This window comes from Trichoderma citrinoviride (assembly GCF_003025115.1).
Source record: "Trichoderma citrinoviride strain TUCIM 6016 unplaced genomic scaffold BBK36scaffold_24, whole genome shotgun sequence".
Lineage (NCBI taxonomy): Eukaryota > Fungi > Ascomycota > Sordariomycetes > Hypocreales > Hypocreaceae > Trichoderma > Trichoderma citrinoviride.
In genome coordinates, this window is record NW_020194732.1 from 64177 (window position 1) to 84949 (window position 20773).

Here is a 20773-nt window from a genome sequence, read left to right on the forward strand (position 1 = left end):
AAAAAGCAGTTTAAGTCGCATTCATTGTTAGAACGCAATACCCTTCGCCGCGAGATATCTTTTATAAGTAGGTTTGGTCTAGCCCTGACCGGCGTCGAAAACCGCGAACATTCCCCTCGAGCCCTGTCCACCCTCCTGCTGTTCGCTTGGCACACGACCTTCCAGCCACATTCTGTGGTAATCTAAGCCGGCCCACTGCCAGCCCAAATCCTCAAACACGCGAGTGGCGTGCTCGTTTGGCCCAAATGCTTCTGCAATGAGGCTTCCAGTCGACGCCGATATCTTCGGGTGTGACATGGCCAGTTGAAGGAGAAGGGATGCATGGTCCGTGCAATCCGCTATCAAGGGACCAACTCTATGTCCGTGCTCACATCGACGGACCAGTATGAGTCCCTGCAAATCGCCCGAAGTTTCCGAGAGTATGGCAAAGCCAAATGCATCTGGGCGAGAGAACAAAGCGGCTTTGCTCCAAAGCGCTGGGCGATGGAGTCCAGTATGGGCGCGGTCAAGATTCGCCATGGCGCCCATATCAACTTGCTTTATATCAGTCACTGTATAACCCTGCTTTGGCTGTTTGTCGCCAGAGCTGAGGGGAGCCTCATGTGCCGATACGCGTGTCATGAGCTTGATCCTGGCAGCCTCAACAAAACCTCGTCTTGCGTAGGTATTGACCTGCTCCTCTACAGCGTCTAAGCCGACCGTATGGACGCCGTTCTTCTGGTACGAATTGAGCATTGCTTTGAACAAAGCTGCACCCCATCCTTTTCCCCGGTGCTCTTCGTTCACAATAAAAAAGCCCACCCATCCAGTCTTGTTCGGGTATGTGAAGCCGATGACCATTCCTGAAGGCTTTGTCGAGCCTGTTGGTACGAGTAGAAGCCAGTCCTCGCCGCCTCGGGCGACTGTGAAGTGGGTTTCCGCATCTAATTCGTCGCGATTCTGGCGTTCGTTAGCTACATCTTTCCACATTGTCAAAGGACAGGGAGATATTGATGTACCCATCCCAGATCTTGCATCCGACTCCACCAGAGGTCCTTCGCCTCATCAAGTGAGGTCGCCGATTGAATAGTGAAGTCAGGCTTGCTGTCAATCACGGGCATTCTGACTATCGACTACTCTCCTCTTTTGACAGGTTTGAGCTATAGTGCAGTTAGGTAAAGAGCCATCTATTTCCGACTCCCGGGCCTGTTCAGTAAGTTACGTTGCGCCTGGTGGTGGTGAATCACTGAGGCATGGTGCGAGTGTCATCGAAGGATCCAGGCTCTTTATGTATGACCTTTAGGCGGCTGGGCCACTTACAGTTACGATTCTGCCTGTTTATCTTTGCTTGATAGAATAGTAGCCAATACCACAGCACCCATCATAAAAAGAGGACTGGGCACGCTGTGGAGCATTAGTGCTTATCAAACCCCGCTCTTGCGACGGATTGAACTCTGGCAGTTAGCAGAAGTGGATCCGAAGGACGGCATGTGAATCCGATGTGATGATTGTCCGATGCGAGTCTGGCAAACCGGTATCGTCTATGCATAAGAGCCGTATTCCACCAGGCTGTGATGCCCAAAGCCAAGGCGACAGCTCCATGATATAAGTCATCCCTTCGGCAGGTTTCATCATCAATCATGCTGAGATTTATTCGGCACGTAGGTGGGAATCACACTCGGCAGGCAGACATTGTAATAGGTCGATAAAGACCGACATTGTCAGCAGTATCATTGCATTTCAAGGTTTACATGAAGACTGATGGTGACATGTTCGCTATCAGCTTACCAGATTGATCCAGAGTTTTTTTTTTATTCGCTGTCATGCCCTCATAGTGGCTTAAGTGTGCCAGTTAGACTTAAGTATACCTATTCCGAGGGGTATATGGGCGCCGTTGGGCTTCGCCCGATTGCTTGAAGATGTAAGATGGGCTAATTAATCGCCTAAATTCCCGAAACCTAACCTCTGCAACATCATGGACTGGTGCATGTAAAATTCCTACCTCAGGCTATCTATCTGGCCATATACATGAAGCCAAGAACAGCAAAAAAAAAAACAAAAGAACCCCGACATCGTTATACGACATTTGCCCCACTCGGGACAGAGTTTCCAAGAGCCGGCAAATCGTATTATATGTGCGTCTCATCCGGTGCGTATGCATTTGGATCGGAGAATGAGCTTCTTTGGATGGCTCTTTCCCCGGAATACGCAGTACCATATAGCATGTATGTAGTCAGTTAACGCCACCAGTTACTATTTCCTGAGATAGAGATGTCCAGGATAGAATTTACCGCCGTGGATGTGATGAGACTATAATTTCCATGAGGCAATAAATAGTGTAAAGGTATACGCTGTTCCTCGCAAGAAAGCACCTCAGTGAGGAGGTCTGACGCGCGTGCACGATGGTGTAAAGAATATAAGGAAACAGACAAACAATAAGAATGTGTTCTGTGACGGCGAAGATAATCAGGGACTAGTTAGCAATTATACTCGGAGATTAACGTTTTTTTTTTAACAGTTATTCTTAATGCAATGGCATATCATGCAGAAGAGGCTATCAGGGTTAACTTACACAGTACCCAGACCGGGATGAGAACATGCTTCAGGAAAAGCGAATTGCTAACAGTTGCATGTGATATCTTAGGGAGTTGGGCAATGTTGTGGGGGATAAGAAATAAAACAGAGGGTAATTATAGTATAATGCTGGATTAACTAGTGAAACTACTTTATAAGCCGGGGCATAACTGTTGTAGTTTATGATTAGCATTCTTTCTCTGCTTCCATTCTGTGAGTCTTGGTTACGCTCAATGCTCATCGGGACCAGGGGCTATAACCAATCTAGTCACTTCTAATTCTGTACAGCCCAAATAAAGAGTGACGACGAAAGAGATAGTCGGAGACAGAGTCTGTTGCCTCAATTCCTAGATAGTGCCTGTACACACTTAACTATATACCCATACTCCGAACCCGGCTGGCCAAAGTTTGTCCTAATGAAACTGCTTCAACTTATTATTTTACATTTACTTTACAGCCCTGTCAAATAGGACGTATCACCACTGAACCAAAAGGCCATGAGTTAGTGGTGATGGCCCAGCTTATGTGCAGTTAAGCAGGCAAGACAGTCAACATACAATTCAACACAAACCACCCGAGCTTCCGCTGTGAAGGCATCAAAATACCTAAGTTAATATACATATACCTACCTCCGAGTCCCAGCAACGTCAGTATGTCCCTATTGCTACACCTAGACGATACAAACTTCGCGGTTTGACAGATTTCCTATCACCCCAAAGAGGTTGGGCGCCTGAACAGCCACCCGTTATACGCAGCATGAGATGCCATCGAGGCTAGTGTTTTTCGTATGGTATACCTATTCAAATTAGATATCGAGAGCATGTCAAGCTCCTGTTTCTGATATGGCTACCTCGGTTCAGCTAGAAATCAGACTTACAGTTTTCGAAGTAACCTAGGATTGAACCATCTTTAGCCGAGAAGTCCCATTGCCGAATATCACCGGTTGAGATTGCTAGAAGGGTGCTCAGGACATACAGCTGACGAGCATCTCCAACGTCAGCAGTTATCACATGAAGCAACGAAGACGTTGGTACATCTCATCAGCAGCATAATGCTTCAGCAACAGGATTTCTGCAAAACATCAGGTGCAAAACATCAGGAGCTTCGTGATCGGGCCGCGTTCCTCAAAGGGTATTGGTTTTCATATAACAGTGATTGCTCAAAATATCTAGCAACAAAATAAAACGAGGCTATTGCTTCCTTATTTCCAGTACTCTTGAGACTCGATGGAGTCATTATATCCGCTGCGGGAGGAATGTATCGTGATTTCTGTTTGTACAAGGACGGGTTTCGGCTTTCCAACAGCTGAGTCCAGCAACGCTCCGTCTGGATCCCGTGTTGATCGCTTCGCACTGACGGGCCCGAGAGAGTAGAAGTTGCCCCGGTCTCCGGAGGCGTAACTGCGACCGCTGGAAGGGTTTTTGCCTTTTCGGAACTGTGCGAAGGAGAACAGAATTAATAAGTGTGATTCGAGGTTTTCTACGCAGGCTGATGGAATTGAACTTACCAGTCTGAGAAACACGGGCAAAGAACAGAGTGTAATGCCCATCGCTGGCTCGATTCCCATCAACAAAACCTGCACCTGGATGGCGTCTAAAGCGCCATTAAAGCCGTAGGTGGTAATGATTCGAACAACAACCTCAATACAGGTCCTAAAGTTGTCACATCATGTGTCAGAACGCAGTGCCGTGGTTGCCGAGTTATCCAAAGTCCAATTTGCAGTCACTTACAGGAAGCCAAGGGAGAAGAGACCGATAAGGAGACGCCTCTTGCTTTTGCTGAGGCTCAGTCTCCTGATAACCGGAAGAGGCATAAAGAAGAGGATGGCGTCTGTGAGGAGTGACATGATGTCAATAGCCTCGTTCATCCTGATGAGATTCGCTTGCGCCTCCGGGTGAGTCTTCATGCCGTTCGACCACCACCATGATAAATCTCGAAATACCAAGAGGAACCCCAAGACGCTCGCAATTCCAATGCAAGATGTCAAGACAAACATGATCTTGACTACCAGTCGAAATGTGCTTGACGGCGTGCTGAGGAGGCGGTAGTAGAGGCAAAGAATAGACAGCTTGCAAGAGTAGCAAGCAGCTGCCCACAAGAGGTTCAGGGAAAAGGTGATTTTCGATACCGGCACGTCAATGCCTTCGGGGTTATCAAGGAACGAAGGCGGCAGATAAACTCCCACCAGCAACGTTATGAAGAAGCCCGCCGTATTTAGCCATGCTGTGATGGAGAAGTAATCGCTGAGCTCGATTGGCTGCTGAGCCGTGATCTTTGCGTACAGTCGCAGGCCAACGGCGATCGTGGGCAGGATCATGAAGATGATGGCAAGTGGTGTTCCGTAGTGGCGCTCACTCCATAACTGGTCCATGAATTCCGCATCCATCTTGGCGTATCTTTGGCGTCTGTCGACGCTGCTGCTTCCAATCCAATGCTCTCCCGCTCAGGCCTGGCTCTCCAGCAAATTCGTGCTCGTCTCTCCCTAGTCGGGTTACGACCACTCGGAAGATATGACTGACAAGGTTGAGAGAGAAATGCAAGGGGGAAAAAAGAAGTGATCAGCAGCAGTGACGAGGCATAATACATGTATGCAATCACCAGGTGGAGGTGCAGAAACAGATGTCGAACGATGCCAGCGCGCGACATTTTCCTTTTGATGTCTCAATCCCCCCATGTTCGGTTTCTAAACCGCCTTATCGTGGCACCCATGCTTGATCCCTGTCTACACAGCAGATCGGTCGCTCAGGCACGCGACGGTCGATATTAGCGCAAGGTCCTGGACCTTAAGCACCGCATCTTGACTCAGGCCAGAGGAACTACTAGACGACCTGAAGTACTAGCGATCAACTTAGGGCGTCATCGACCCGAAGAGTCTCAACAGCCAGGCGTAGCCCAGACCTATCATTGGTGGGAGAAGAAGCCTCGATGGAAATTTTGCTTGGTGGCCGGGCACATCAAGTCCATCTATGAATGGAAGTAATTGATCTGCTGGCAAAAGGACGCTCCCAACAAGCGAGAGTTGAAGACATGCGGGAGCGGCCGTCAGTTCTGTATCCCTGATGGGAACCTTTGCACGAAATAACGCCATCGACCAACCCACCAGACAGATAAGGGCGAGATTAAGGGCCGAGGCACGACGCGCACGCGGGAAAGCCCCAGTCGGCTCGCCTTTGGCTTGTGCTCTCTGGGGATGAAGACGCGCATTCTGGAAGATAGTTGATGGCTGTGGCTGTTAGCTCCGGGCATACTCCTGGATTCGGAGCGGGGCGGGAGTGCGGCTGATGAACGCCCTCCAACATGGCCAATCCAATCTTTGGAACCATGAGGCCAAGCTAGAGGTTCGCCCACGAGTTGCCGGCTTCGGAATCAAGCCATTTCCCCTGCATCAGCCACTTCTTCTTTTGGTAAAGCTTATCGCTCATCGAATGATTATTCTGATCTGTTCCTTTTTTGCCCGTTCCCCATCTTGACAAAACAAATAGCCGTCTTATCCCCTGGATACTACTTCATGAAGCGGACTGTTGTGATTGCAGGATCAGCCACGCAAAGCATGAGCAGACTGGTTGCATTTCAATCAGTATGGCAGGTTATATACTGGAACTCCAGGCCTAATAGATAACGATTCGTTTTCAGTCTTCTCTAGATATTCAGGAGACGATTCCACATAACTATGATACGCAGCTTTTAGTCAAAGTTTGCCCATCAACACCAATCACTCACTATTGAGACCACCTACTCATGCAAGTGCCTCCATGTCCCCACAGAACGATCGTTGCAATGGAGCAGAAGAGCATAAACGAGTCGGGAACGGAGCCCATCAGCTTCGAGAACCCATAAATACCATGTACTACATCAGCGCTACTCCAGCAATCCAGGTCCCTGCTTTTAGCGGATGAAGATTGTGGATATCAACGCCGCTTGTTACACGCATTCCGCTGTTCCGTACCGACGAAATGGTGAGCTAAAGTATGTGGGGGGCATCATCCATTCGCCGAGATATTTCGTAGACGAAAGACTAATTCCGCCGTCGGGCCTCTCATCTCAAAAGTAGAGGTAGTTCTAGTCATCATTTCAATAAACAATGACACTCGCCAAGTAGCGCGTCAGGCTAATAGAAAGGAGTAATAGTTCGCGTAGTTCGCGTAGCGAGCAGTATATGACAAACGGTTGCAGCGTTGCCACACGAGGGGAGCCAGGAACAAAGGTCTCCTTAGTCTCGTAGCAATCGCCACAACCTGCGAATCATACCTTATCCTAAAGGAGGAGGAGGGCGGGATGATCAAGACCAAGGACTACCGTATTAGACAACAATCAGCCATAACTAAATGCTTAGCCATGTTAGCTCTTCGTAAAGGCATGCGAGGTTAGGCAATCCACGAGGAGATGGATGGGTGGTGCTGAGAGATTGGTTTCTGTTATGTCTTCTATTTCACCAGTTGGAATGTCTATGAGTGTTCCTTCCAGCTTCTCGTAGGGTTTGCTGTCAGGGTAAAGCTTTTCTCAACATCGGGCATATTCGAAACTCACCTCTGTACGCACCATTAGAGTAGAGTGGCTCATGTCCAGTGCAAAGACTCCGTTCGTGCAGACTACTACTGATTCAACCTGTACTCAAAACAATAGTGGTGTCACCAATGTTTAATACTAGTAGTAGTAATACTATTCCAGCCAGCCCTACAACAATCGATACAGTGTGGGGAAGGTCGGTGGATTTCTGGGGATGCATTCGAGTACGTAAGACTTGCATGGAGGATAAACCCACGGCCCACCTTAGAGAACGCGGATGCAGATGCCACACGAAGCTTGCTGCAGAGACCTGAAAATGACAGTCTAGAAATTAATTAGCATTTCTCTCCTTCACTATCTCAAATGCAGTTTCACGCCTGTCATTTGTAGTTTTGTCAATAACGTGACCACATAACTCCACCCTTCCCGCTAGATGGAGCTATTAGTCACTGCTCTTTGTTGTTTACTGCATCTTGTTGGACTTCTAGCGAGAAACTGGGCCATAAGTTGATAATTCTAGACGGTGATTAACCTGGCTCGGAGGTATCGGTTCTGGTGCCGATATGTTATTGCTCACCCACGTATTGCAGGCAGACTGTGTCAATACTTTGCATATGTTATCATCCATTTCTTCTTGGCAATTGAGATTGGATACTTCACTAACGCCTTCACCATCTGGCTACCCTTCAGCCGCGGAAAATAAGCACATTAAACGTCGCATAGCTTCCCGTCACAGATTTCTTAAATGATCTGTTCAATATATTCCCATTGCTACGCGAGATTAGACGCTCTCGGCGTATATGAATCTATCATACCACCGCCAAAATGACAGAGATTCTAAATGGAGGCGGCTCACTACTCACGATTGTTTTGATGACGGCTAGCCTAGAAAAACTATGAAGCTTCTTAATCGGGAATTGTATCTTGGGGTTCTTCAACTTACCTACTTACCGGCCTCTCTACAGGGTGATAACAAGCTTCAGGTCGTATGAGAACATATGGAACGCTCAGAAGGCTAAGCGAGTGTATTATCTGCCCGAGGTGGCATAATCATGTAGAGTTTCTTCTTCATTATTGTCAGTGTTCAAAGTCGTCAACGAATCAAAGAATTGAAAACGTTGAGCACTAATAATAAGACAGCAGTAGGAGAGGCACTATAAGAAGTCGAAGCAACCCGCAGGGAGGCAGCACATGTCATGCACAAGACCCGGTTCTGGTAGCCCATGGAAGAAGGAGTGTCCAATCCGGAAATGCTCAGGCATTGATCATATGGTAGCGCTGGTGCTTGACCTTGTTGAGACACATCCGAGGATGTCGAATCGGAGTGTAGCAGTCATAAGAAATTACATCCCCAATGTTTCTCAACATCAAGATCAGACAGTCGCGAATTTTATGTGCCCCAGTTGTTGCGACGAGGTTGCGGTGTTGACTCAGCGCAGATTTGAGTGTATTCGCATGTACCCAGACCAGTAGCGCTCGACCCCCCAGAAGACCCGATTGCATGCTTTATGTTCAAGAATACAGAGCGAATGCGACAAAACAGCCTTTGGCAACGTTCATATCCAAGTTTGAGAACGTCAAAGTTCTCGGCATGTGTCATATTTGGTTAGTGACTTAAAATAGGAAACTGTCACTTCCAGGACCTAAGCAGAGGAAACGATTTTACGACAGTCTGCACAGCGCGAGAGAACTTTGCAGAAACGCTCTCCTCGGGTAGTATGGTGATAATGCAATGTCGAACAACCGCCACTCCTTGTTTGTCGAGGTACTTGAAGCCGTCTGGCGTCATTTAAAAGCGCTCATGGGAACCGTCTATTTCAACGGAGATGAGACGAAGAATAAGCCTGGAAAAGTGGCCAATAATATTTTCAGCACCACACATCCCCAGAGTTTGAGAACTCTCTAGATGTTGCTCCAACGCTGACACCCGAGGTGAAATATGTGGCGGAGCAGCAAGACACATTGATAAATATCATCTTTGAGTTTACTGCCCTTCTGGATGATTATCATCGCCTCAGACACGATATCGACTCGCTATGAGCGGACTGCGCTGCTGGTCGCCTCGAGCTTGCGGCAGGTTCTGTGGCGACGAATATGGCCTTCAAGTTGGCCCGTAGCATAGAAAAGGAACTAGACCTGCTCCTTAAAATGGGAGGCGGTGCTCTTGTCGCAAATCGATATTTCGTCGCCCTGTGCGCAGCTTTCGGCATTCCCAAGGAGAGGAAGCAACAGCCGGGTGATCCCTACAATCTGGACGCCTACGATCTGGCAGACGCTTGCATGATGAACAGCTTGACAATCCTTGCCAGCTACCTCTCGTCAACGAACCCATCCTCAAAATATCTCCAACTTACAATGGCAGTTTTGGCTGGTATGACGAGAAGATGGGTGGCTCCTCACAGACGAATCGCCAAAAATGGAAGCCAGATATGTCAGCAATTCTCGAAGTCATGCCGGATGTGAGCTTTCCGGCTACGAAGACTGGCCGCGCATCTGTGATGGATGAAATAATCTGTGAGATGTCCTTCTTGATCATTAGGCGAACAAAAGACGTGCCTTATTGGTTGGCTTGGACCCTTCAAATTTACTTGGACATCCTGCAGTCCCTTGGAGGCGAATGTGATCGAGGATATCGAGAAATGCAGCAAGAGTGACTCAGGATTAAGCACTCAATGCTCGCTGTCTCCGCCTCATCCACAGAGCGATCACAAGTATTTGGTGCCACAAGCATATGGGACGAAGACCCAACGTGGGTTGCTCGCAAAGTGATGGTTAATCAGGCGATGTGGCCAAACAGAACTGCACCGCCATTCAAGTCCCTGCGGCGGAATCCCATCCACTGCGGCCTCTTGCTACACAACATGCATTGTAGCTTGCACTTATCTGGCCGGCCATATGCCGCAATGCCCAAAGCTCTTGTGGGAGCAACACAGCTCTACCATGCACTTCGCCAGGAGAAGGTGCTTGCCGACGGCCTCGTGTGGGAAGATCTTGAAACGCTCTAGAAGATGCAGGGTACTCCGACACTCTTTGTTGGCGACCTGCCGATTAACCGCGAGGCTTACTTTGAAACCCTACTGCCTGAGAGCCCACCAAAGGAAAGGCAATCCCAAGATAAACAGTGACAATCGAAGGAATCTGAAGTTCATGGGATACGTTTCCTCACAAACCAATCACCGCCTGGAACATCCTGGAGCGAGTTACCCGTGGTCACCTGCTGCAGTCGAGAACACTGTGATGATGGCATTTATAGACAGTATACAGACAGCAGGGAACACTTTGAAACAGAGTATAAGGAAAAAGTGGCACAAGCAAGGGTTTGTAACCCCTATCACTCCCACGTGAAAGGCGAATTGGTTCGCGAGAAGCTCTCTCTTCCACAAGCCTTGCTGACATGTGAACTAGCTTGAGCATGCTGGACTCCTCCCTCCTGGTTTGATACGCAAGCTTGCCTTGAGCATCCAAGATGAAATCCCGAAAATCTTACTCAACTTGTTCAATATGCACGGCGAAGCATGGGATTTACTCGGGAGGTTGAAAGAAGGCTTTACGAGTATCTCGGGCCTTGGTCCTTTGTCGTTCAAGTCGGACAAACTGCCACTCATGACCGGCCTTGCTTTTCCACTTGCTGCGGGCCAGATGAGCCTGCAGGGTGACAAGAGAATAGAGCAGTCAGGTATGTTGGTGCATATTGCGGCAGATGCCGTGCAGAAAGTTCTACAAAAAGGGCATGAAGGACTATTAAAGAAGCAACAGATAAGGTGGTTCGATTGGAGGAGGTAAACTGTCTCGACTGCGAGAGTAACGATCCATGGGGAGTCAAGAAGCTCAAGCCACTTCTTCGCCGACGATAACTGCTACTAAATTGGGATGCTATGGCCGGTTACTACGTAATCCAGGTAGAGTACCCGGAGGGAATCGAACGCGTGGCGATGCTTTCACAACCAAGTTCACATAGATCCAAGCCATGATGGTCAATTCTCTTGGAGACAACGAGGCCCCAATACTCAGTTATACGCCCTCGTTAGAACAATTGGCTAGGCACTACAAATGCTATCATCGGCATTGGGTGGCTCAAGACGGAAGAAGTGTTGCCGAATGTGCCAGCACAGTTCGGTTGTGATAAGAGGTTAGTGAAACTGCGTCTTATGTTAAACCACGTCGCAAAACTGGACTGAGGGTGGCGCATTGCATGATTGCCTTTGTCCAAATGTCTGCTACTTATATCTATCATTAGACAATTCCCTGGTCTATACACCTTTTTTGCAAAGAACTGTAGCTCCTCTCGTCAATCGGTGTCCCTCAAGGATTTGGAGATCGCGCCCATGCCACCAAGAAGCTCTTCGCTAATTGGCCAGCCAAATCTAAGTGACAATGAGTATTGGGTATCACGGATAGGCGACCTTTCACATGTCATTTTTGGCAATTTTCGATACGTCAGAATGGAGAGATTAGCAGCCGCGCGCCGCGCAAGTCGGCCGTCAAAATTTATTCAACAAATAGAACTGAAGGTGCTTTCCCCAACGGAAATGTACATGCCAAACTTGCTAAATGGACAATTGCTGATATAATATCCCATGGATGACTTTTGGATGTCCTTATAAACCTGGAGCAGCGCACATATTTTCCTTCTGGGGGTGTCATCACTCACTGGGTAACTACGCCTATCTCGAGCTTCTCTATTAGCGGTAATATACATGCCTTCACCATGATAGGTATATACGCCTGGGACTACGTTTGCATTCGAACATGCATATTCTTCCTGCACCTCATTGCACCCCTTAGCGTTACCTATTCGCTCGTCAGCTGCTTAATCCATTCCCCGTTCCATATCCCCCATATGCTGGAGGTGTGGCTCAATCTCGAGGCAGTATTCTACCTTCTCGTCTATCTCCCGCGCAAAAATTACCTTCAGAGAGTCGTGACATATCCCACCGCCGGCCGTGATGATCGCCGGAGGTTGTTCTGGCGTTGTCATAGCAAAATCCCGGATCCGGATCGGTATTTAACGAAATGGTTTCGGGATGCGCCGGTAGCAGAGATTAAACGGGAGAACGTTAAGGACTTCTTCCGGTGGGCGTTCCCAAACTCTGGCGAGCCTGGTCCGGCATATGACGAGGAGCTGGAGCAATATATTGGAGAGATGGAGAAGTTGCTTGGGAGGAAGCTGGAACTTGGCCGCGGTAATGCGCAGTGCCTTAGATTAACACTTGACAAGGTCGAGATGTTACATCGGAGTTTGATATGGTATCTGGTAAGTTTTCGTGGTGGACTATGCAATGAACTTCTCGCCCACAAGTCAGGCAGGTGTACTAACTTGATTCTATAGTGTGTGTTTGTTGTCGATACATTAGTATTCATCTACCTGCGCTCTCACTCCTTCAATTTTCACCGCACGTCATTGTTCCAGTTTCTCGCCGTCTTCCCCACGCGCCTCCTCAATCTCTTCACCACCTATCGTTCCCCTGCGAGAACTCTCACTTACTGGTACCGGCCGCATACTTCCAGGACCAGGCTCCCGGTTCTATTTATACATGGTATCGGCGTTGGCCTCTGCATGTATATACCATTCTTGGCCGACCTTAATGCCGAAGATGACGAGGACCCGTCAGATGGGCAGGTGGGAATTATCGCTATAGAACTTATGCCAATAAGCTCTCGGATAACAGCTGAGGCAATGTTAAAAGATGAGATGTGCAAAGAGGTTCAGTGCATTTTAACAGCGCATGGGTGGGAGAGATTCATACTAGTATCTCACTCGTGAGTCGCCCTCTCGTTTCTCTCGTTTTTTTATGGGGGGGGATTTGTGTCTTGGTCATTGCCGTATGTTAACTTCATCTCTATGCAGCTTCGGAAGCGTGGTTGCTACGCATCTCCTCCACACGCCACAGATCGCAAACCAGATCGGGCCGATTTTGTTTATTGATCCTGTATCATTCCTGCTACATCTACCCGAGGTAGCATACAATTTTGTAAAGTTCCACTTGCATTTACTACTAGTAACGGTCTCTGCTAACCTCGACACTTCAGCTCTGTCGGAAGCCGACCCACCCTAGTGAACACCTGCTCTCCTACTTCGGCTCTAAAGACATGGGAGTCGCGCATACGTTATTCCGACGTTTCATATGGTCCGATAATATCTTGTGGAAGGAAGACATACAGCGCCATCGCGTGGCGGTTGTGCTGGCCGGCAGAGACGCCATCGTGGACACGAATGCAGTTGGGGCGTATCTGACGGGCACAGACGACTGGTCTCTGCAGACCGAAAGCTGGGAAAATGGAGTATGGTCAGGTGACGGGCTGGATGTGCTGTGGTTTCAAGATTTAGACCACGGAGAGGTCTTTTACCGGAGGGGTACGAGAAAGACGTTAGTAGACATTGTAAGGAGATTCGCTGCGGAGGAATAGTTGTATCATAGTGACAGCGACTAAAAGTCTTTCACAGCTGGTGGCTTCGAGTCTTACAGTCCTACGCTCAGAGTAATGAGTGGAGTACGAACGGATGCCCATTGAGATCGATTCGGCAGAAAATATGGCTATGACAATATCAGATGGCATCTCCCGGAGAGCTTCATTGCCGACCCGTCCCTGAGGCCTCTCGGATTGACCCTTGCCAACCTTACTCTACTCTACAGGGAATAAAAAAGGAGTAATGAGCTCTTAAACTCCATTTTTTCTGACGCTGGCTTGAGCGTAGACAATTTGGTTATAACCAGCGGTGCCGCAGTGGCTCTATTCACTTCTCAAATGTCCGCGCAGGATTGTCTCATCATGAAGCAGCCAAACTACGCGACAAACCCAGAGATACCACAGACAATTTGTTTCTGGGCCCGATGATGTATAAAGAAGGATATCAGTTGCTGGAGGGAAAGTCCACAAGTGACATTTACAGGACTGCAGAAGACAGAGTAAACAGACTTAGTGGAACATCTCCAGAGTAGAAAAGGCAGGAATGAGATAAAATCGGAGAGCAAAAAGTCTCTCTGTAGGAGGGTGATATATAAGGCAAGTAAGTAAAGCGAGTAGAGGGCAGGGAGGGAATGACGAGAAGGTATAGGGAAGTTACAGTATTATTAATATACAGTTATAAAATAATAAATTACACGCAAAAGCACGGCATCTAGGAGTCTGCTTAGGGGAATTATAAAATCATGTTGCTAAATCGCTATTATATATTTGACATGACGTTAATCCGGTTTTAAGCCAGATCTAGCATTTATCTAGCGCGCTTATCGCTTCAAACGCGAAACTCGTACTTTATTATAACACTAAGATATTAAATCAAAAACCCTTGCTGAGATTTGTCTCTTAGAGCAAGTTATTAAGTATAAAAAAACTGAATACTGCTGGTATAATAACAGTGAGATTCGGCCAGTTCATTCTGGCGCCAGCAGTCACAATTACCTGGCTTTCAGAAGCTGCTGGTTTAGACACAAGAGACTCATTCCACTGGAAGTGGGCTATGCTTTCTGTCGCTGCCTTAGTCGCCTGCGATAATAAGACTGACTCGTGAGAATCGGTCGGCCACAGCTTGCCAGTAGACGTCGTATCCTCACCATCGTCAGCAATGGGAGTATTACATTCTTTGCAAGATGCTGGCTTCCCAAATGCAGCTCCCACTGTGGCTGTCAGGACCGTGGTGCAAGGAGTTCCGATGAAGAAGTCTTGGCCATAGGATGTTATAGTCGTTGGAGCTATATGACATGTTGCAGTAAATGTTATGGCGGTGGCACGAGTTCGAATAGTCGTGGCCGTATTTGATACGGCAGCTGATATCCTGGCAGGCCTGCCCGTTATACCGAACATTGCTGCATTGACTGGTGAAGCGTTTGGACCTTCAGTAGTACAATTCGTCGCGGTTCTCGAGCCTCTTTCGGTCCAGGTTGCGGCAGTAGCACCTGAACCTCTTCCGTTCCAGGCAGCGGCGGTATGACCTGAACCTCTTCCGTTCCAGGCAGCGGCGGTATGACCTGAACCTCTTCCGTTCCAAGCAGTATTACCCGAACCTCTTCCGTTCCAAGCAGTATTACCCGAACCTCTTCCGTTCCAGGCAGTATTCGTTATAGAAGCAGTGCGAGTATTAGTTCTCGTGGTAGTATATGTGGCTGTTGTAGTTGTAGTATCTGTGTCTGTTGTGGTATCCGTGGCTGTCGTAGTGGTTGTGGTAGTTGCCGTATCCGTGTCGGTTGTAGTTGTAGTAGTAGTTGCAGTATCCGTGTCTGTTGTAGTTGTAGTAGTAGTTGCAGTATCCGTGTCTGTTGCAGTTGTAGTAGTTGTTGTTGTTTCTGTCGCCGTTGCTGTGGTCGTCGTCGTCGTCGTCGTGACGACCAAAGGCGGGCAGTCTAGTCCGGCGTTGACATTATTGGTGTCCAAAGTGACTGCGCCGTTCCTAGCGTAGAGGCCTCCATTTGAACTTGCACCAGTGACCAAAGTGATGGATGTGAGCGCCAACACGTTGCCAACAAAAGTGGTGGTGGTGCCAATAGTAGCCGAGCTGCCCACCTGCCAGAAGATGTTGCAGGGCGAGGCGCCATTGATAAGAATCACGGAAGAAGCGGTTGCCGTGGTCAGTGTTGTGCCTATCTGGAAAACCCAAACACTACTTGAGTCGCCTTGGCCGTCAAGGATGAGAGCACCAGTAAGTTGTGCACTAGTTGAGAAGTGATAGACACCTGCAACAAGCGTCATACCGCCCAGGTCCTGGCCAGTCAGGTCAGTGTCAGGCGGCAATCCAGCCGCAACATTATAAGCAGTCGTCACATCTGCCTGTGCCTGCGCCGCAACTGCATCTGTCATGTGGATTACTCCGTTGACGACTATACCAGGAGGAAAGCCCGATATGGCTGAACCAGGATAGACACCAAGGTTGCCACTGATTATCGAGGGACCAGTGTTTGTCACGGCGGATCCACCAAGGACTGCAAATGACAAGGCGGTCCCAAGATCAACTTGGGCTTTGATAACGCTGGCGAAAGCAAGGGCTGATCCGAGCAAGCGTAAATAAATCATGTCGGTGAAGACTAGATGGGTTGATAAACGAGTGTGGCGGCGGCTAATAGCAAGTATCGGGGAGCCGATATAACTGAAGGAGCGTGATGAGGTTGAGTGCTCCGGCCAGGCGGATACCGCAAGGTACCTAAGTTTTATACATTCTCTAGACAAATCACATTCCTTATATTGAATTGTTATTGGGCTGATTTGAGACTCAATGCCTTACTAAAGAAGGAATGCTAAGCCATGGGTGACTTTTGGTATGGCGGTTGAATCCCTACTACCTTGGTATGAAGGGAAGGGTATTGGTATGCGATAGCATTCTCCCTTCAAGATCGCCTCTAGGCTCCTGATAAATCAGGAGCACTGATAATATCAAACCTTGTTCAACTCTGGAATGAGTATCCGTGACTTCTTTTTTCATATCTTATATTTCTCTTCACTTCTTTCCTAATCAACTCAGGTCCTGATAAGAAAAAGGTCTGGGCATATATACTAGCAGCTAATTAAACATCATTCCCTACATATAGAGGGTATTGAAAAAGTATGTATTAGGGACTTAATTTTCAGGCTTATTCTTAACAGGTGGGGCTGGTGAGGCTAACTGCTAATGTCTGTGATTTAGCATCACTGTTATCGCTAGCTATGTTCTAACCTAATCCAGTAGGGTTCGAAACGCCGCCATCCTTTCCACTTCCCAGTCCCGCAATGACTAATCTTCCAGCTCAACCAGCTCCTAGTGCAGCCTCCAATGCCACGCTATCCGCAGACCATTTCACTTGCACAAGTGGGCTTGCAGTGGGATAAAGCCGTTGCCATGGTCCTCGTGTTTATCTTTGGGCTCCACGCTATGAAGACGTTGCTTCGGAGCCGCGGCTGGACATGCCGCGCCAGCGTCGCACAAGCGTGCAGTCCTTGTGGCCTGCGAGGCTTTGAACTCGCAGCTCACAGTCAGGTATCGCATGCCTACGCTGCGCCCCTCCACGTCCGATCCAGGGAGACAGCTCGGCGGCATAACATTAGGTAGTCGCCGACCAGCTCTATTATATTTGTACATATGGAGCCCTTCTTCGATGACTGCAAGCTTCGAAACGGCCTTGTAGCCCCGAGTTTCGTGACAATTGCGTGAACCGTGACTGCCGAGACGATCTACAACTTGCCCTTTCTAGTTTGTGCATCAGATTCAGTACCATATACGACTGGGCACCTGAGATCAATGATCTTTCCCAACAATCGTTGCGAGGTGGCCACGAGTCTCCGAATAAGCATTCTTGGAGTCCCCACGCCCGACTGGTTTAAGAAGCACTTGATGGATTAGATTCGATCGCTCATAGGAGGCATGGTGAGTTTTAGAAAGGCAGACATCGATTTATCGGAAGAGACATCATGAATACGCTTACTGAGGCTTGGCAGAGGGTTTTCCATGAGGAGTGGCAATTTAAAGACGTACAAGTCTACCAGTACAGCTACCCAGGTTGATACAGTAAAAAGCCCAGCATCCGCAAGCACATACCCATATTTATACAGTAGATCAAGTCAAGTAGCCAGATGGCACTTCCATCCTTTATTATCGAGGTTAACATGAGACCTCCATCTAACAGTCGGCCGAGAGAAGGTCGGCTTGAGACTATAGTACCATGGGGTCTTATAGAAGAAGAGGTTATGGCAAATGATTAAGCTAGCTGCGCCGAAGTAGCATGAGTAACACTTGAATTCTTGCTTTACCTGCATTCATTCAGGCGTATGATTGCGTGACATGAAACAGCCATGCTGTGAGGAGATCCTTTGTTTCTAGCTGATTATATAACATAGGATGTGAAAAAGTAAGAAATTTGCAACAGTAAATTCACAAAAGCGTTTCGGGTAGGCTCTAGACTGCTGGCAGGTGTTGGCCTCATACCGCCAGCTACGCATGCGGCACTGTTAAAGGCCACATCAGCGGCTGCTTTCCAAACTGTCGTCACGTCGGTAATCATAGGAGCTGTCCAATACAGCCGGCAGTCAGCATGGTGAACAACGTATTGTGCGGGCAGTCCATCGTCGACATGGTCCCACGTAACCGCATCCCGCACATTGATCATAGCAGCACTGGATCTGTTAAGCGGCAATGTCGAGTACTGGGAAAAGACGGCTGCCTGATGATTGGTCTTGGCATGGCGCAAGTAACGCGCCATATAGCTGTGAACTATAAAAGGCACCGAGTCAGGTTTTGTCAAGCCGTTCTGGAAGTTGGTACAGAGGGAAACAAAGTGTCGGGAATGATTATGCGAATCGTGGCCCTGGATAGTCACTTACTCTCTTGCCAACGCAGACTCTGCGCACCTTTGACACCGCCTACTCCTTGGATAGGGCCTGCAATTGGGCGTCCGCCCATCGCGACCGACTTAATACCTGCCTGGGTTCGAAGCATTTCCGACAATATGCTACAGATGGAGGCGCACACCCCATCATAGAGGAGAATGATGTTCTCGGCGAGAAATGGCTGAGAAATATTGGAAGGAGATCCGTACCCTGTAACTTCAATATCGGCGCCAGTCCTGTTATTTCCCGTGCGTACGTCTTTATCGAAATTCCACCGTATGAGGTTGGTGTAGTTTGTGTTTTGGTATAGATGCGGTCGAAATTTGTCCTCAAAGCTGGGGAATGGTTTGCCGCTCATGTTGTAGTCGGCTTGATAGTTGAATGGCGATTCCCACTCCCTCAGCAGAGCCGAATCATTATTGACAGAAGGGTTGAAGCCCAATAGTCGGTCATTCACAACCTCTGCCGCAGCTAAGAATCCATCGCTCTCTTTCCAGCGAGATAACGCATTCCCGACTATGTGAGGGAAGAGCTGACGGAAGAAGTCGTATCCCAACACTACATAGCCACCATCGTTTGCTTGCAGATCAACGACGAGTTTAGACTTGCCCGAGCCAGCAGCGTCCTTAATGCACCTCTGAACCACAGCTTGATATTCAGCCATGGAGACGGTGATCATATCGAGCAATGAGATGACAACGACATCGTCAAAACCATCGCCTTCAAGGTAATAGCACGAGGCAACTTTATCTTTTGTGCTTGCCAGCGGAGAAGGGTAACCCAACATGCCTGAATCGGAACGGCTGGGTTTTGTACTTTCGGCGGCGGTTGTCCCAGCGGTGATGCGAGCATCATCACTGGTTAAGCCATTTGGGTTGCAGAACTTCGCATAGAATGACTCGCCATTAGTAACGCCCGTCAAGTTGGCTGTAATTGAAGCCACGTTTTGGATGACTATTTCACTTTTGTTCGCCAAAGTAAAAATAGTGATTGGACCTGGATAGAGGTATCGAGTGCGGCCGCCTTGCGCAAAGAAACCTGTCCGACGATGGACAGCGTGAGCTGCAAGCGAGAAAAACATTGAGTTGAAGATGGCATCTTTGTCCTGGTACCCCACAGCCTGCGATCCGAACTCTTCGATATAAGAAGCTGCGTTAATGCCATTTATGTGCGTAATGCTACTGGCTGCATCCGCGTTGATGATAACGTCTTCTATCATCCTGATTAAAATCGGCAACTTGAGTCGTCTGCGCACAAGCTAAGAGGCGCGGCCTACCATAAAACTTGACAACGGGAAGACTCACGCCGTCTTCACTGATGGACACAAGAGGTGTCGGCCGTTTAAAAGAAAAGACTCTGCTTAGAGCATCTGGGTAGAATAGAAGATGACCGTCATGGCCTTTTGCGATGACGTTGAGGTATAAATCAAGCTGAAAGCTGTACTCGCCGTCGTATTTGTCTGCCTGCAGATCGGCCTTGATCTTAGCAAGGTTGGCGAAGATGTCGTAGCCTTTTGCAAACAACAACATCAGCACTACAATCGCCCTGAAGAAGTGGGATATGGGGCCAACCTGGGAATGGGTAGCCCGCAGGAGGGTGAGCCTTATACGCCGAATCACTCTGCCAACTTAAGTAGGGCACCATAGCATCAACCAGCTCAATGGCGGCATCTTTGCCCAGCGGTATCGATCGCAGGCAGTCGTGTGCAATCTCGGCAGCCACTGTGGGAGTCGCTATACTCAATCAGAGAAGCTCTGCGGCACCATGAAGCATCAGATTCGGAGAGCGAACCATGAGGAGAGTTCGACTTTTGAGCCGCCCAGAGGGCAGAGACGCGGGCGCACGGCGCAGTCGCTGAAGCCACACCGGTTGAGCTGGTCGGTTCAGAGCTGATGAGCTGGGCGATCGCAAGCCATGAGACAGTGAGGCAATGGAAGGACAAATGCATCTTGCCAGCCGTGACTTCATTCGATCCAGAAATATTCAGATGCAGCTGTGAAACAACTGATACGAAGGAAAAGAATTTGTTAGTCTGACGTACGGTTTATTAGCGAAGGATGACTTATGTATACTGTTGCCGAGTGGCTGGCAACCACTGCCAGTAAGCCGCCCCGTCAAGGGTACTATCGCAGGTTGCCCACATAACATTAGCCTGTCATTCAACGGAACCTAACATCTACCCTTCTCTTTTCGGTAGAAAGGCATTCATTATGCTATCCGATGAAAACGCATGAATCCGCATCTTCTGCTCTCAGAAGGTCGAAATGATTTTTGGGGTCAATTGGTAACAACTTTCCAGGAAATGCATGTTGCATCAGCACATTAGACTACGCTTCTTAGGAGAAATTGCAAGCAGGGAAGTCAATCCGCTGACAAGACGCATTGAATACGTAGACTAGGCTATGAAGAAGTTGGGAACTTA

The 20773-nt window shown here is 48.5% G+C and overlaps 6 protein-coding genes across 6 annotated transcripts; 2 read left to right on the plus strand and 4 right to left on the minus strand.

The window, feature by feature from the left end:
- Positions 1 to 78: 78 nt before the first annotated feature.
- Positions 79 to 1100, minus strand: BBK36DRAFT_1131116 (hypothetical protein; the record flags this gene model as incomplete). Its single annotated transcript, XM_024891922.1, has 2 exons — positions 79 to 939; positions 999 to 1100. 2 exons carry the CDS (start codon positions 1098 to 1100, stop codon positions 79 to 81), a joined length of 963 nt encoding a protein of 320 aa, XP_024745027.1.
- A 2654-nt stretch (positions 1101 to 3754) lies between these two features.
- On the minus strand, positions 3755 to 4939 carry BBK36DRAFT_1163697 (hypothetical protein; the record flags this gene model as incomplete). Its single annotated transcript, XM_024894563.1, has 3 exons — positions 3755 to 3988; positions 4061 to 4205; positions 4284 to 4939. The coding sequence occupies 3 exons, from the start codon at positions 4937 to 4939 to the stop codon at positions 3755 to 3757; spliced, it is 1035 nt and encodes a 344-aa protein (XP_024745028.1).
- Positions 4940 to 8791: 3852 nt separating this feature from the next.
- BBK36DRAFT_1173236 (hypothetical protein) lies at positions 8792 to 10913 on the plus strand (the record flags this gene model as incomplete). Its single annotated transcript, XM_024895842.1, has 8 exons — positions 8792 to 8911; positions 9127 to 9377; positions 9422 to 9709; positions 9788 to 10037; positions 10068 to 10091; positions 10174 to 10380; positions 10465 to 10773; positions 10821 to 10913. 8 exons carry the CDS (start codon positions 8792 to 8794, stop codon positions 10911 to 10913), a joined length of 1542 nt encoding a protein of 513 aa, XP_024745029.1.
- An 854-nt stretch (positions 10914 to 11767) lies between these two features.
- BBK36DRAFT_1131147 (hypothetical protein) lies at positions 11768 to 13467 on the plus strand (the record flags this gene model as incomplete). Its single annotated transcript, XM_024891928.1, has 3 exons — positions 11768 to 12313; positions 12389 to 12808; positions 13090 to 13467. The coding sequence occupies 3 exons, from the start codon at positions 11768 to 11770 to the stop codon at positions 13465 to 13467; spliced, it is 1344 nt and encodes a 447-aa protein (XP_024745030.1).
- Positions 13468 to 15408: 1941 nt separating this feature from the next.
- Positions 15409 to 16068, minus strand: BBK36DRAFT_1131163 (hypothetical protein; the record flags this gene model as incomplete). Its single annotated transcript, XM_024891930.1, has 1 exon — positions 15409 to 16068. A coding segment is annotated over one exon (660 nt), but the record flags the coding sequence as incomplete, so codon positions are not given.
- Positions 16069 to 17849: 1781 nt separating this feature from the next.
- BBK36DRAFT_1131123 (hypothetical protein) lies at positions 17850 to 20299 on the minus strand (the record flags this gene model as incomplete). The annotated part of the gene is made up of 5 exons (XM_024891924.1): positions 17850 to 18235; positions 18346 to 19563; positions 19628 to 19861; positions 19923 to 20084; positions 20143 to 20299. 5 exons carry the CDS (start codon positions 20297 to 20299, stop codon positions 17850 to 17852), a joined length of 2157 nt encoding a protein of 718 aa, XP_024745032.1.
- Between the last annotated feature and the right edge of the window lie 474 nt (positions 20300 to 20773).